Genomic DNA, 13,191 nt, shown 5'->3' with positions numbered 1-13,191 from the left:
ATTCCTGGGGGAAAATACTCCTTGAACATTCACCCATGCCTTTTCATCGAAATTCCAACCCGTGCTGCCCAAAAAAGAGCTCTTTTCTGCAACCTTAGGCAGGAGCTGCCTCTGTGTGCTCACTCACTTCATGATGCACACCGGAAGTCGTGTTTTTTACTGTTACATATTGAATTGCAGAATGATTTTGGCACTGGATAGTCCCATTGTTTATCCGATATTGGTTCAGTGGTAGCGCTCTTGCCTCAAGAGTCAAAGTTGTGGCTGCAAGTCTCGTGGAATATCAACAACTTTTCTTTATGTAGTGCTTTTAGCATAGATTATGTAGTAAAATATGACTGAGCCACATTAGGAAATATTCAGACTAGTCACCAAAAGTTTGGTCCAGTAGGAAGGTTTTGAGGAACATCACAAAGGAGGAAAGAGAAGTAGATAAACAAAGGGGCTTAAGGAGGGAATTCCAGGGTTTAAGCCTTAAGCAACTGAAGTTCAGTGGCAATGCTGAAGGAGAGAAAACTTGGTATCTGTTGAGGCGAGAACTGGAGGAGCCATAGAGATCTCTTAGGTTGGGGAGTTTAGGAGTGTTGTAAAGCAAGGGAAGTCCAATGAGTTTCTTAAAAGTCCTTTATTTCAGAAACAGCATTATACATACACAGGGCCCGGTTACCTTTCGCCGGGTCCTCACTCCTTTTTGGATGGCTCTACAACAGCCTGCCTTTTATACTAGTGCAGGATTAACTCAGTTCAATGAGCACTGGGAACAATGATCCCCAGTAGGTGAGTCCTGTGCAAGTCATTACAAGGAGGTTGCAGCGATAGGGAGAAACAAGGCCATGGATGATTTTGAAAATAACGATGAGACTTTAAAAATTGAGATATTGCCGGATGTAGATCATTAAACAAACATGCATCGGGTGAATATGACTTGATGTGAGTTAGGAATCGGGCAGCAAAGCTTTGAATGATTTCAGGTTTACATAGGATAATAAGTGGGAAGAGCTCATCCAACCTACGTCATCTCACTCAATCGGTATAACCTTCTAATTTCTTGTCACATTGTTAAAGAAATATGAGTACCCGATATGAAAACGAGTGAGGAACATTTTGGTCATTACAGCGATGAGAGTTTCCCAAAAGCCACCACTCGGAAACTGTTGTTGCATTGATGCCCATGAGGAGAAAGTCAAGGGGCGCAATTCTCCGCCCCCCACGACGGGTGGGAGAATAGCGGGAGGGCCTTCCCGACATTTTTGCCGCCCTCCCGCTATTCTCCCACCCCCCCCCCCCCCGCCGAAGTCCCGACCCGAATCGCTGCTGCCGTTTTTTTACGGCCGGCAGCGATTCTCAGCTGTTAGATGGGCCGAAGTCCCAGCCCTTTCCGCCGTTTTCACGAACGGCAAACACACCTGGTCTTGCCGTTCGTAAAAACGGCGTCACAAACTCGGTTTTTATAACCATGGCACCGATTGGCACGGCAGTACCACGGCCGTGCCAAGGGTGCCATGGGCCCGCGATCGGTGGGCACCGATCGCGGGCAGCGGGCCCGATGCCCGCGCACTACTTGTCCTTCCGCCGCCCCGCAGTATCCATTCGCGGGGCGGCTGAGGGGCAACCCGGCCCGCGCATGCGCGGGTTTCGCGCAAAAACGCGATGACGTCACTCGCGCATGCGCGGGTTGGAGTCTTCCAAACTGCGCATGCGCGGCTGACGTCATATGACGCGTCAGCCGGCGCTAACTCCGGTAAGCGGGCTTAACGATTTTCGTTAAGCCCGTCTTGCCGGAGCCTACGGCGTCGGGCTGCTAGCCCCGACCGGGGACCAGAATCGGTCCCCCGTCGGGAAGGGGCGCGCTGCCGTAAAACCCGCCCGGGTTTTACGGCAGCTTTACGATTTCTCCCGTTTTGGGAGAATCTCGCCCAAGGTTTTTACTTTCCAAGTTCACATTGAGATGAGTTGATGATGCCCATTGTGTATTGACCAACATAAAAGAACACATGCAGCACAGATTGAATTAACACAAGGAACTAAAGTAAACTAGGGCAGTTTTTGTGTTATGGAATTGTGGCCTGTAGGAACAATACTGAGACTGTTGCCAAAAGCATCCTAATTTGCAAAGGAGTCAAATGCCAGAGTGGGAGATCTGGGGTGGTTTGATCCTTAGGCTCGACCAGCTCTCAGCTGTTTCTCACAATTAATTATTTTATGGCTTGTTGAAAGATATCTGTCTGAGGGCACAGCCATCCCAAAGTGTTGAGACATCCTCCAAAGCACATTGTCTTGTCATTGGCTCATAGTTTGTGAACCTTACTGTATGCAATTGCCTGCTGTGATTCCCTACAAAAAGTTACTATACTTCAAAAGGTGTAAAGCACTTTGGGAGATCCTGAGATTGTGAATGTGTCATATAATTACAAATTGTGGTTAGACTGGGCTATGGGGAAAAAATGGAGGTGTGTGGTGCTCTTTCCAAGGGTCGCTCAGACCTGCTGGGCCAAATGGCCTACTTCTGCACAGTGAATTCTATGTCTATGTTCTTTTGTTCTTTAATATGTGCAATTTAACTGAAGCAGTTACAGTTCTCAATGTAGCAGCTAAATTAACAATCTGAATCTACTGTCTGCAATATGTATTTTTTGTTTACTCTAAAAGCAGATTTACTGTTTAATTTATGAGCATTTTAGGTGAGATTAAAGACACTATGCAGCCTCTTTCTTCACTTAGTTGTAACAGTCAGAAACCGGATTTGAATCATGTTTAGATAGATGGAATAAAAGTCTCCTCTTTCTGTGAAGTGAAAAGGTCATATTTGAAATCAATTTGCCTCGTCTTCCTCCAGTCCCTAGGAGCTGCTAGCTGAAAGCACAAGCTGCCAATAATTTGGCATGAATTGGCATTCCTTCACAGATTGGTGATTACTGCTGTGAACATGGGAAAATTCACACGACTTCAATAAAGGACTAAGTTTGGTGTAATATTGAAGCAGATAGTTTTATTCTAACTCATGCTGTACCTAATATAGGAATGCTCAATGTTGGAATGACCAAAAGTGATTTATCTTCATCCCATAATTCCTATCCTTCGTGAGAACTCTTTAAAAAAAGATAGCAGATCTATACAGAAAATAATTGTAAACCTAGTAATGTATTCCATTCTATTTTCAGGGAGATCCTAGTTTATTGAGACAGAAAGCTTGAAGGCCATGTTTGGCAAATATTTCCAAAAATAATACTAACATTGAAAATCTAATCTGCAAATTTTTGTTTTCCAGTGCTAATATAAGTTTGTCAGGATGTCCTCGTGCCTCTACGAATGTCTGTATGAAGCAGGTCTGGGACAGTATTACACCCACTTTACAGCAATGGGATTTCTGAAGTCACAAGACCTGGTTAAACTGACTGTGAATGAGTATTCTGTGCTGGGGATACACAATACACATGATAAAAAACGTTTATTCCAGCTCATTCAAATCATAAAAGCTGTACAGGAAGAGGAACATGGTGCCAGTGCAAGTACCGAACGTGCCCAGGCAGGCGCATTCTTTGTGGAGAAAGTTAAGCCTGGCCCTCGACGACAGTTGAACTTTGAATCTTTAGCTAATAATAAAAGGGACAATGTCAGTCAGGCAACTGATCTCAGCAGGTATCCTCAGTTAGCATCTTGCATAAATCAACTTCAGGATACTGCATCAGAATTGTTGAAACATCCTTCACCAGTTGACCAACTACCGCCCAAATTCTGTCAAAAAGATATGCACTCTCTTCCTGTGAGGGAAGATGGTCACCCATCAACATTTTCACCGAACAATGCAATGATTTCTGACAGTAGTGAACTCCAAAACACAAAAATGATTTTGCACATTTCAGGATATAATTATGGATTACCACGTGCTGTCTCCAGGTATTGTAATCACCATTTCAAGATTAATCATGCACTAATTTCTAGTTCTTCAGAGCTTATGCAAAACTAGTTTGAATATTAATCTTATCACATTACATTATGAAAACTATATTTTGCAATAACAGATCGTAATAGTGAATAATGTACTTTGAGGCATGGGTTTTAATTCAGTCCAGATGGATGTGATTGATATCTGTTCTTGGGACTGTTGTTTGAATATACAAAATCTGAGTTCTTGAGCATTCATGGCTTCCTAGTGCCTTTGACATCCAGCAAGATAAGAATGAACATGTTTGTGCTTAAAACCTTGGAGTATTCTGTACATGGATGCCACAAGATGCTGCTTTGAGTTTCCCTGATGGACCAGAGGTCTTCTGGATTATTTTGACATGCTTTACAAACAAATCCTTGATCATGCCCCAAAGTGCATCCCAGCCATTTAAGTAGTGAAGTGGGCAGCATGGTGGCTCAGTGGGTTAGCCCTGTGCCTCACAACGAGGTCCCAGGTTCGATCCCGACTCTGGGTCACTATCCGTGTGGAATTTGCATATTCTCCCCGTGTTTGAGTGGGTTTCGCCCCCACAACCCAAAGATGTGCAGGGTAGGTGGATTGGCCATGCTAAATTGCTCCTTAATTGGAAAAAATTAGTTGAGTACTCTAAATTTATTTTTAAAAAGAAAAAAAAAATGGGCAGCACGGTGGCCTAGTGGTTAGCACAACCGCCTCACGGCGCTGAGGTCCCAGGTTCGATCCCGGCTCTGGGTCACTGTCCGTGTGGAGTTTGCATATTCTCCCCGTGTCTGCATGGGTTTCGCCCCCACAACCCAAAAAAAAATGTGCAGAGTAGGTGGATTGGCCACGCTAAATTGTCCCTTAATTGGAAAAAATAATTGGGTAATCTAAATTTATAAAAAAAAAATTTTTTAAATTAAGTAGTGAAGTGCTCACTGTTGCCATGTCCTGCTTCAATATTTATTCCCTAACCAATGGCACACTTAAAAAAACGTGCCCTGGTCATTATCTGGTTTGTGGGAGCTTTCTGTGTACAATTTTGTTTTGCCCTGCTTCCCTCATAACAGCCGTGTCTCCACTTTTGGAAGTTAATTAATTGGCTGAAAAGCACTTTGGGACATCCTGAGGCCCTGAAAGGATCTGCAGAAAGGCAAGTCCTTTCTTCATGGGCCATGAAGTATGTACTGTGTAGGTTTGGTCTTCAGGAAGGATACAAATGCATTAGAAGCAGCTCCAAAAAACTCACTTGGCTAATACCTGGGATGGGCAGTGGTGGGGGACAAAAGAAAAAAAGAAAAGTTGGACAGGCTGGGTGTGTATTCATTGGAGTTTAGAAGATTGAGAGATGATCTTATTGAAACGTATCAGATCCTGTGGGGTCTTGACATGATTGCTGAGAGGATGTTTCCCCTTGCAGGAGAGACGTGAACCAGAGGACACTGTTTAAAATAAGGGACCTCCTATTTAAGACGTAGATAAGATGAATTTACTTTCTCTGAGGTCGCAAATCTTTGGACTTCTCTACCCCGGAGAGCGGTGGAGGCAGGGTCATTGAATATTTTTAAGGCAGAGGTGGAAAGAGGGTGAAATGTTATTGGGGTAGGATGGAATATGGAGTTGAGCCTACAATCAGATCAGCCATGATCTTATTGAATGGTGGAGCAGGCTTGAGGGGCTGAGTGGCCTACTCTTGCTCCAAATTCCTATGTTCGTACTGGGACCACTGGAGATTCTAAGGGATCTGCACAGATTTTTCATTTCCATGTTGTTTCTGTTGCTCTCTACTAGTCAAAACCATTTTTCTGTAATTACGTTTTTTTTCTTTTGGGTAGCTGATTTGGTTTATCACAGGATATGACAACAGATCCTTTGGAGTAACTCAGTATTTGCACGCAAATGCTGAATACTGAAAAGTTTGAGGTGGAAAAGTCCCAGCTCTTGTGGAATCATAGATTAGATTATTCAGCTCATCATACTTGTGCTGGCATACTATACATTCCTCTTCACCTTTTGCATAGTCTGGAAAAATCTTCTTCAAATATTTTTCCAACTCCTTTCTGAAAATTATTACTGAATCTGCTTCCACCACCCTTTCAGGTCATGCTTTCCAGCTCATAACAACTCATCGCATAAGAAATAAAGGTCTCCTGCCAACTTGGGTTCTTTTGCCAATTATTTAAAATATTTGTCCTCTGGTTACTGACTCTCCTGCCATTAGAAACAGTTTCTCCGAACGCTATCGAAACCATTCATGATTTTAAACACAGCCATTAAATCTCTCCCTAATCTACTCTGCTTTAATGAGGACAACCCCAGCTTCTCTAGTCTCCATGTAACTGAAGTACCACAACCCTACTAAATAATAAGTTTTGAGTATACCTTCTTGAATGTCTTAACACTCTGTTAAAATGTGGTGCTTGGCTGGGGCTTAACTAGTGGTTTGTAAAGGTTCAAAGGTTCAGCATAACTTATTTATTTTTGTGCTGTATGCCTCTATTAATAAAGCCAAGGATTCAGTACAATTTTCTAACAGCCTCCTCAACTTGTTTTGTCACCTTTTAAAGCTGCTTATCTACACCCACTAATTGATACAGGTAGCCTGAGAAGGAGCCAACCCCTATTTTACTGACCAGCAGCCTGCAGGATTAAACCTGCTGGACTACACATTGAGCAAAGGTCTCTCCTGCTGCCCGTTAAATCATAGAGGTAGTGGGATAAAGCCCTTAATTGGGTATTGATTGCCCACTTAATGGTTCCACTTGGGCCAATGGTTGGTGGCTCAACTGACACCACCCCTGCTGCCCATAAATCCTGGCACCCAGTGCCGCAAGAAGTTAAATGACCACCACCGGGCCACATGGGTGAGTTGCCATTGGCCCTCTGGCACCGGTCCTGTCTGTCAAAGCTATTAATACATACTTAAGATGACATGATTCAAACATTTTACCTACCATTCTTGACTAGCGAAATTTCTAATAAATTGTTCGAGAGATGTGGATGCATTAATTGGCCATTCCTGTTTAAATTGAGAATTGGTGGTGTGCTGTCTCCTACATGGTTCATCATTTTTAAGATGAGTAGATTGAGATTTTGACAGCACTGCTCATGTACTCAAAGTGCTTTACAGGCAATAAAGTTATTTTTGAAGTGTAGTCACTGTTGTAATCTAGCTAATCACTTCTTTAGTTTCTGGTTGTTATTTGTTCTTTACATTTCTATTCCTAGGTCTGTGAACCCTGGGAAAGAACAGTCATGGACAGAGATTGAAAAAATCCGTGTATGTGTCAGAAAGCGACCTCTGGGAGTACGAGAAATGCGACGTGGAGAAATTGATGTTGCAAAAGTGGAAGAAAAAAACTCCGTCCTAGTTCATGAAAAAAAGGAAGCAGTTGATTTGAAGCAATACCTCCAACAAGTAGGATTTCTTATTTCCCTTTCTTAATTTTAAATGTTGGCCAGTGAATACTTCTTTGGGAGTAGTTTCATTTATCGAGGGGAGAAAAACAGCAACAGTTCAGTTTAAAATAAGGATAATAGGTAGGCTACATGATGAACCACCTGAATTGCAAAATGTGTTCTGATCTTAAATTATGATCCCCACTCCTGCATTCTTCAGGATACTACTGATTGCATGCTCCCATAACATGTCCCATGGGCAAATATTTGTATATTTTCTGCTATTCCAGTTCTCACCAGCCTGTATTTCATTTTTATTTTGACCATGGGAACATTATTCTGAGGAATTTGTTTTCACCAAGGAAATCTAGCCATGATGTTACTTTTTACATTGTTTTGCTATTCTTATGTTCACTTGGTTACCAAGGAATAACATTTACCGTAGAACAATGACAAATGAAATTATTTAATCATGTTCCATAGATTAATGTTATTGTCTAAAAGCAATATATGAAACATAATTGCTACAAACCTAGAGTGCTAGAAATCTGAGATCCCTGAAAATGATACTAGTATTTTGATTGGTTGATTTGATTTGATTTATTATTGTCACATGTATTAGTATATAGTGAAAAGTATTGTTTCTTGCATGCTGTACAAACAATGCATACCGTACATAGGGAAGGAAGGAAAGACTGCAGAATATAATGTTACAGTTATAGCAAGGTGTAGAGAAAAGATCAATTTAATACGAGGTAGGTCCATTCAAAAGTCTGATGGCAGTAGGGAAGAAGCTGTTCTTGAGTCGGTTGGTACGTGACCTCAAACTTTGGTATCTTTTTCCTGATGGAAGAAGGTGGAAGAGAGTATGCCCGGGGTGCGTGGGGTCCTTAATTATGCTGGCCGCTTTTCCGAGGCAGCGGGAATTGTAGACAGAGTCAATGGATGGGAGGCTGATTTGCGTGATGGATTGGGCTACATTCACAACCTTTTGTAGTTTCCTGTGGTCTTGGGCAGAGCAGGATCCAAACCAAGCTGTGATACAACCAGAAAGAATGCTTTTTATGGTGCATCTATAGATGTTGGTGAGAGTTGTAGGTGACATGCCAAATTTCCTTAGCTTTCTGAAAAAGTAGAATCTTTGGTGCATTTTCTTAACAACAGTGTCGGAATGGGGGGACCAGGAGAGGTTGTTGATGATCTGGACACCTAAAAACTTGAAGCTCTCAACCCTTTCTATATCGTTCCCACTGATGTAGACAGGGGCATATTCTCCACTACGCTTCCTGAAGTCGATGACAATCTCCTTCATTTTGTTGACATTGAGGGAGAGATTATTGTCGTCGCACCAGTTCACCCCCCCCGGGTTGCTGCTGCTACTGACCACTTCCTTATCGTTGAGCCAGAAAGTCGAGGAAAGGCTGCCACCGCCTAAAGAACCCCTGTACCGACCCCCTCAGGGTGAATTTGACCTTCTCCAGCTTAATGAATCCCGCCATGTCATTGATCCAGGTCTCCACGCTTGGGGTTCTCTCATCTTTCCATTGCAACAAGATCCTCCGCCGGGCTACTAGGGACGCAAAGGCCAAAACACCGGCCTCTTTTGCCTCCTGCACTCCCGGCTCCACCCCAATCCCAAATATCGCGAGTCCCCAGCCTGGTTTGAGCCTGGATCCTACCACCCTCAACACCGTCCTTGCTACCACCTTCCAGAATTCCTCCAGTGCCGGGCATGCCCAAAACATATGGGCATGGTTCGCTGGGCTCCCCGAACACCTGATGCACCTGTCCTCACCCCAGTTCACCATATTCTTTATCTCATTCCTGTATTCTGTCTCGTCATTGTTTGAAATCCGACCCACTACTGTGGTGACATCAGCAAATTTGAAAATCGAGTTGGAGGGGAATTTGGCCACACAGTCATAGGTGTATAAGGAGTATAGTTGGGGGCTGAGGATGTTGATTCCTGGTTAATTTGCTGTCAGTCTAGATTCAATAAAATCTGAGATGGATTTGCAGGTATCATATCATTTAATAATAACTAACTTGCAAGGCTGACTCAATCCATAGGACCTCAGGACACACACACTGTCTTCTGAGAGCCCAGAATAAAGAGAGACAGAATACAAAGAAGCTTCTGCTGATATATTCAAAATCACAGTAAGATTCACATATAAGCTTCCCATTGGTCATTCTATACACCTCCTGACCTGGCCCTATATCCTAATTGGTCACTTTGCATTGTAACCCCAGCATCTTTTTCAAACTTCTGACCACGAGGTTACCACCCCCCGCGAGCCATGAAACTTCTGCTTTCCTTTGTTCTGTCTGTGACCACAGTGCCCTCAGGGTCCTAGTGCCTAATTTTATCACATTCATTTATTCATTTCCTCATTCCCTCCTTTTATCATTTCATGATAAACTATCGGTCCAAGCCGCAGTCACGGCCCCTCATCTAGGAAAACTTGTTGCTGCATTTCTAAATCCTACTGCAGCACCTCATCGGCCGCTGCATGCTCGTGGATCCTAACAGTCAAGACTCTGGCGGCGGCTATTTGTTCCACGGCACCCTGCATTTTACCCATCACGCATTTAAGGATGATCGTGCCCACAAAGATGCAGGCGAGATAGTCAAGAGCATAACGGTTCTGCATGACAAACAACCTGAGTTGAGATAATTCCCTGGTTATTGCCCCAAGGGCCCCTAAGGTCTCGTTTCCCAGGATGGTAAGGCCGCAAATAAAATACTTCCTATCGTTGACCGCCAAGGAACCCCCCATACCCCCCAGTGTCAAGGCGTTCAGAATTCCCCATCCGGCTGAGTGGCCCCGGTTGGGTGCTGGAACCTGAGGTTTCTTCCAACCTTCGCAGAATTCGGCTGAGACTGACCGACGCGCCAATTTATGGTGCAGTCTCCACTCAGTGGGGCAGGGGACTGTGGTGGGGACTAGAGTCCCGATAGCAATTTGGCGGGGAAATGGGAGTGACGAAACATTGGCCGCTGTACCATTAAAGAAAAAGTAGTATCCTTGCTCCGTGTACCGGCTAGCATCACAATCAGTGTATTGGTTGAGCAGGGAACCCCCATCACTACCAGCAAACAGCCGTACCTCTCACTGCTGAAACAATTCTCATATGACCGGGAATCTCTATTGGGAGTGAAGGGGCTAGATATATATGCCCTCCACCGTTGAAGCTTATCCTAGTGAGAGTGGGAATTATCCCCAGGAAGGGGAAGGCGAATAGCCAGTGGGCCGAACCTGGATCGGAAGGAAGAGTAACTTGCGCGGGCGGTGGCTCGGAACTCTGACAATGAACCACAGTTTGGGGAGTGCCCCAAAGCGGTGAAACAGAAAATAACCTAGACACCGATGTGGGGTTTGGGTAGCAGACAACCCTCCCCTGGCCATACAAGCGGTGGTAAATCTAGAAGAGATTCATACCGTCCAGGTTTCCCTCATTCCGGATCCTAAATAAATTAAGTACATCTCCTGATAATCTACATCTGGTTGTACCTCCCCTCTTACACAGCCCTTCCTCTATCTAGTCCCTCTTTCTCTCTCACAACCTCTTCCTACCCCCTCCTCATAGTCTGATTTTACCTGTAAGGCATCAAGGTTAACACATCCAAAATCAAATTTACATATGCTCCAAAAACAAGGCAATGTCCATGCAGTCTTCCCTTCCCATCGTTGGGACCGGTGCAATTGCGTCATAAGTCCTGAATGGTCCGTTAACCGGATGACCTTCCATGAGTCGATACCACGTCCTCGTATATGGGGGCAGCGAAGAACGTCATCTTTGCAGAGGTGGAATGTCCGGGTACTTCGGTTGGGGTTACAGATGTAGATGATATTCCCCTGTTCCATTACCGCCGCCGATGTCACTCTAAGCGAGGCGTTGCCGAAGATCACACAGGCGGCGTGTAGCCACCCCATCATGCTTCACACCTGTAAAATAGCGCTGGGGAAGGGAGGCAGGTTAGTGACCGACCTTTTACAGTGGTGGAGGTAGACCCAAACACTCCACCCCTCCACTTTAACTGCAGTGGGGGTGGTAAGGAGAACTTGGAAAGGCCCCTCCCATCGTGGCTCTAACCCTTTCCGAGTCCAATTTTTGACCATGACATAACGACCAGGCTGCACTGAGAGCGAGCTATGTGATAGGGACGGTGACGAGTGAGCTGCACGGTACTGGCCATGGAGCTCCTTGAGGGCGTTAGTGAGGGCTAGAACATAGTTAGTCCTTTCTTTAGTCAGATGGTGAAACTGGACCAATCTGGGAACAGGCAGGTTCCTGGGAGTTCTAATGGGCCTGCCGGAAAAGACTCGGCAGGAGAGAGCCAGGCCGATCCTGCAGGTGTGACCTACAGCTGAATGAGGACACCGGAGAGCAACTTAAGCCATGTCGGCCCCGTGTCCGCTCTTAATTTAGCCAATTTAGTTTTGAGGGTCTGATTATGTCTCTCAACCAACCCGGCTGACTGCGGTCTGTCCACACAGTCTAACTGCTAACATATCCCCAACTGGGAGCAGAACTCCTTGTTAATCTGTCCAATCAAATGAGGCCCGTTAACAGAACTTAACTGAGCCGGTATTCCGTACATAAACACCTCAGCACATTTTTACAGCCTTTGGCTCTCCGTCCTCTTCCGTCTGGTGTCATGGTCACCAGTGACGAGATGTCATCTTTGGTGAATAATGATGGGCCAAGCCTATCGGCAGCATCCGAGCCCTAGCCAGCGTACAACACATATTAAAGCATCCAATGATTGTGCAGTCTACAATTATAATAACAAGTATTATCAATCCATGCAGCAGGTAAATCCCCATGACCAAGCTATGAGAGATAACCCCGAACTGAATCTGACTAGATAGATAGCCATCCTCAATACTACTGTGTTTCCCTTAGGATTTATATCCTTCTTATAGTTATACTGACTAGCAACTATCCCTCAGCCTTGTCATTCGTGTTTACATGTCAGGATTTGTAAACTGTGCAGGAAAATCAATGGTAAATGCATCCATCTCGCAGACCAGTGTCAATAGACCCTTTGTGAGGTGCTTTCCTCAAGTCCAATCACCGTGAACCATAGCTGGCGCCACTCAGGAAGGTAACACAATAGCCATTCCGATTGTTCCACTACCTCCAAGGCATCTGACTACCTCGGGGCAGTAGCACCATAAAAGCATCCTCATGTCCCTTAGAAGCAGCCCACAACTCAGTCCATCAGCGACCAAAAGGTCCTTATCCCTCACTGGGATTTTTTGAAGGAAGTGCTTTCCGTTTCCCATAGGAATGGTAATTGCTGATATTTTGTATCATGCACTGATTATCTTGCTTTATTAATTGCAGGAGCGTCAACCAATCCTGTTTCTCTCCTTCTGACTTCCTGACTCTGACGTCAAACATTGTACTGAATCATGTAGCCCGCCAGCCCTGGCTTACTTGAGACAATAGCTCCGTTTTCTTCAACCCCCTGTTGTCTGTTATAATTTTCCTTACCGCATGGATTGTATACTTGCCATTATTTGGTTTTTCTTAAACACCACGCACGCACTTAGTACAGTTAACTTCTTGTGGTTACAACCCAATTGAATTTATACATAACATTCCCAAACAACTTACAGGACATTTAGTCTGTAACAACTGTTATACTCTCCAATGCTATATTGGTTACAAATTTCCCCTCGCGGCAGCAAGCTGCTAATATTCTAGACCAGTGCCTCTCAAAGTGTGGTACGTGTACGCACCGGTACGTGGAGTGTTTCCAGAAAAGAAAGAGACAGTAATCCTGGATTGGCTTGTTTCGCTCACCGGTCCCTGGCACATTGGGAAAAAACCTGCCGGTACGCCACATCAGATAGTTTGAGATGCACTGTTCC

The 13,191-nt window shown here is 44.6% G+C and overlaps 1 protein-coding gene across 1 annotated transcript in view; it reads left to right on the top strand.

Annotated features, from left to right (window-relative positions):
• Nucleotides 1–13,191, top strand: part of LOC119962720 (kinesin-like protein KIF24) — a 118,304-nt gene that overhangs the window by 21,085 nt on the left and 84,028 nt on the right. The window contains 2 exon segments of the mRNA XM_038790698.1: nucleotides 3,269–3,897; nucleotides 7,136–7,325. Of these exon segments, the coding sequence (XP_038646626.1) occupies nucleotides 3,290–3,897; nucleotides 7,136–7,325 (798 nt within the window). The 5' untranslated portion in view covers nucleotides 3,269–3,289.

Source organism: Scyliorhinus canicula, chromosome 3 (genome assembly GCF_902713615.1).
Source record: "Scyliorhinus canicula chromosome 3, sScyCan1.1, whole genome shotgun sequence".
Taxonomy (NCBI): domain Eukaryota; kingdom Metazoa; phylum Chordata; class Chondrichthyes; order Carcharhiniformes; family Scyliorhinidae; genus Scyliorhinus; species Scyliorhinus canicula.
This window is presented reverse-complemented; position numbering and strand designations above follow the sequence as displayed.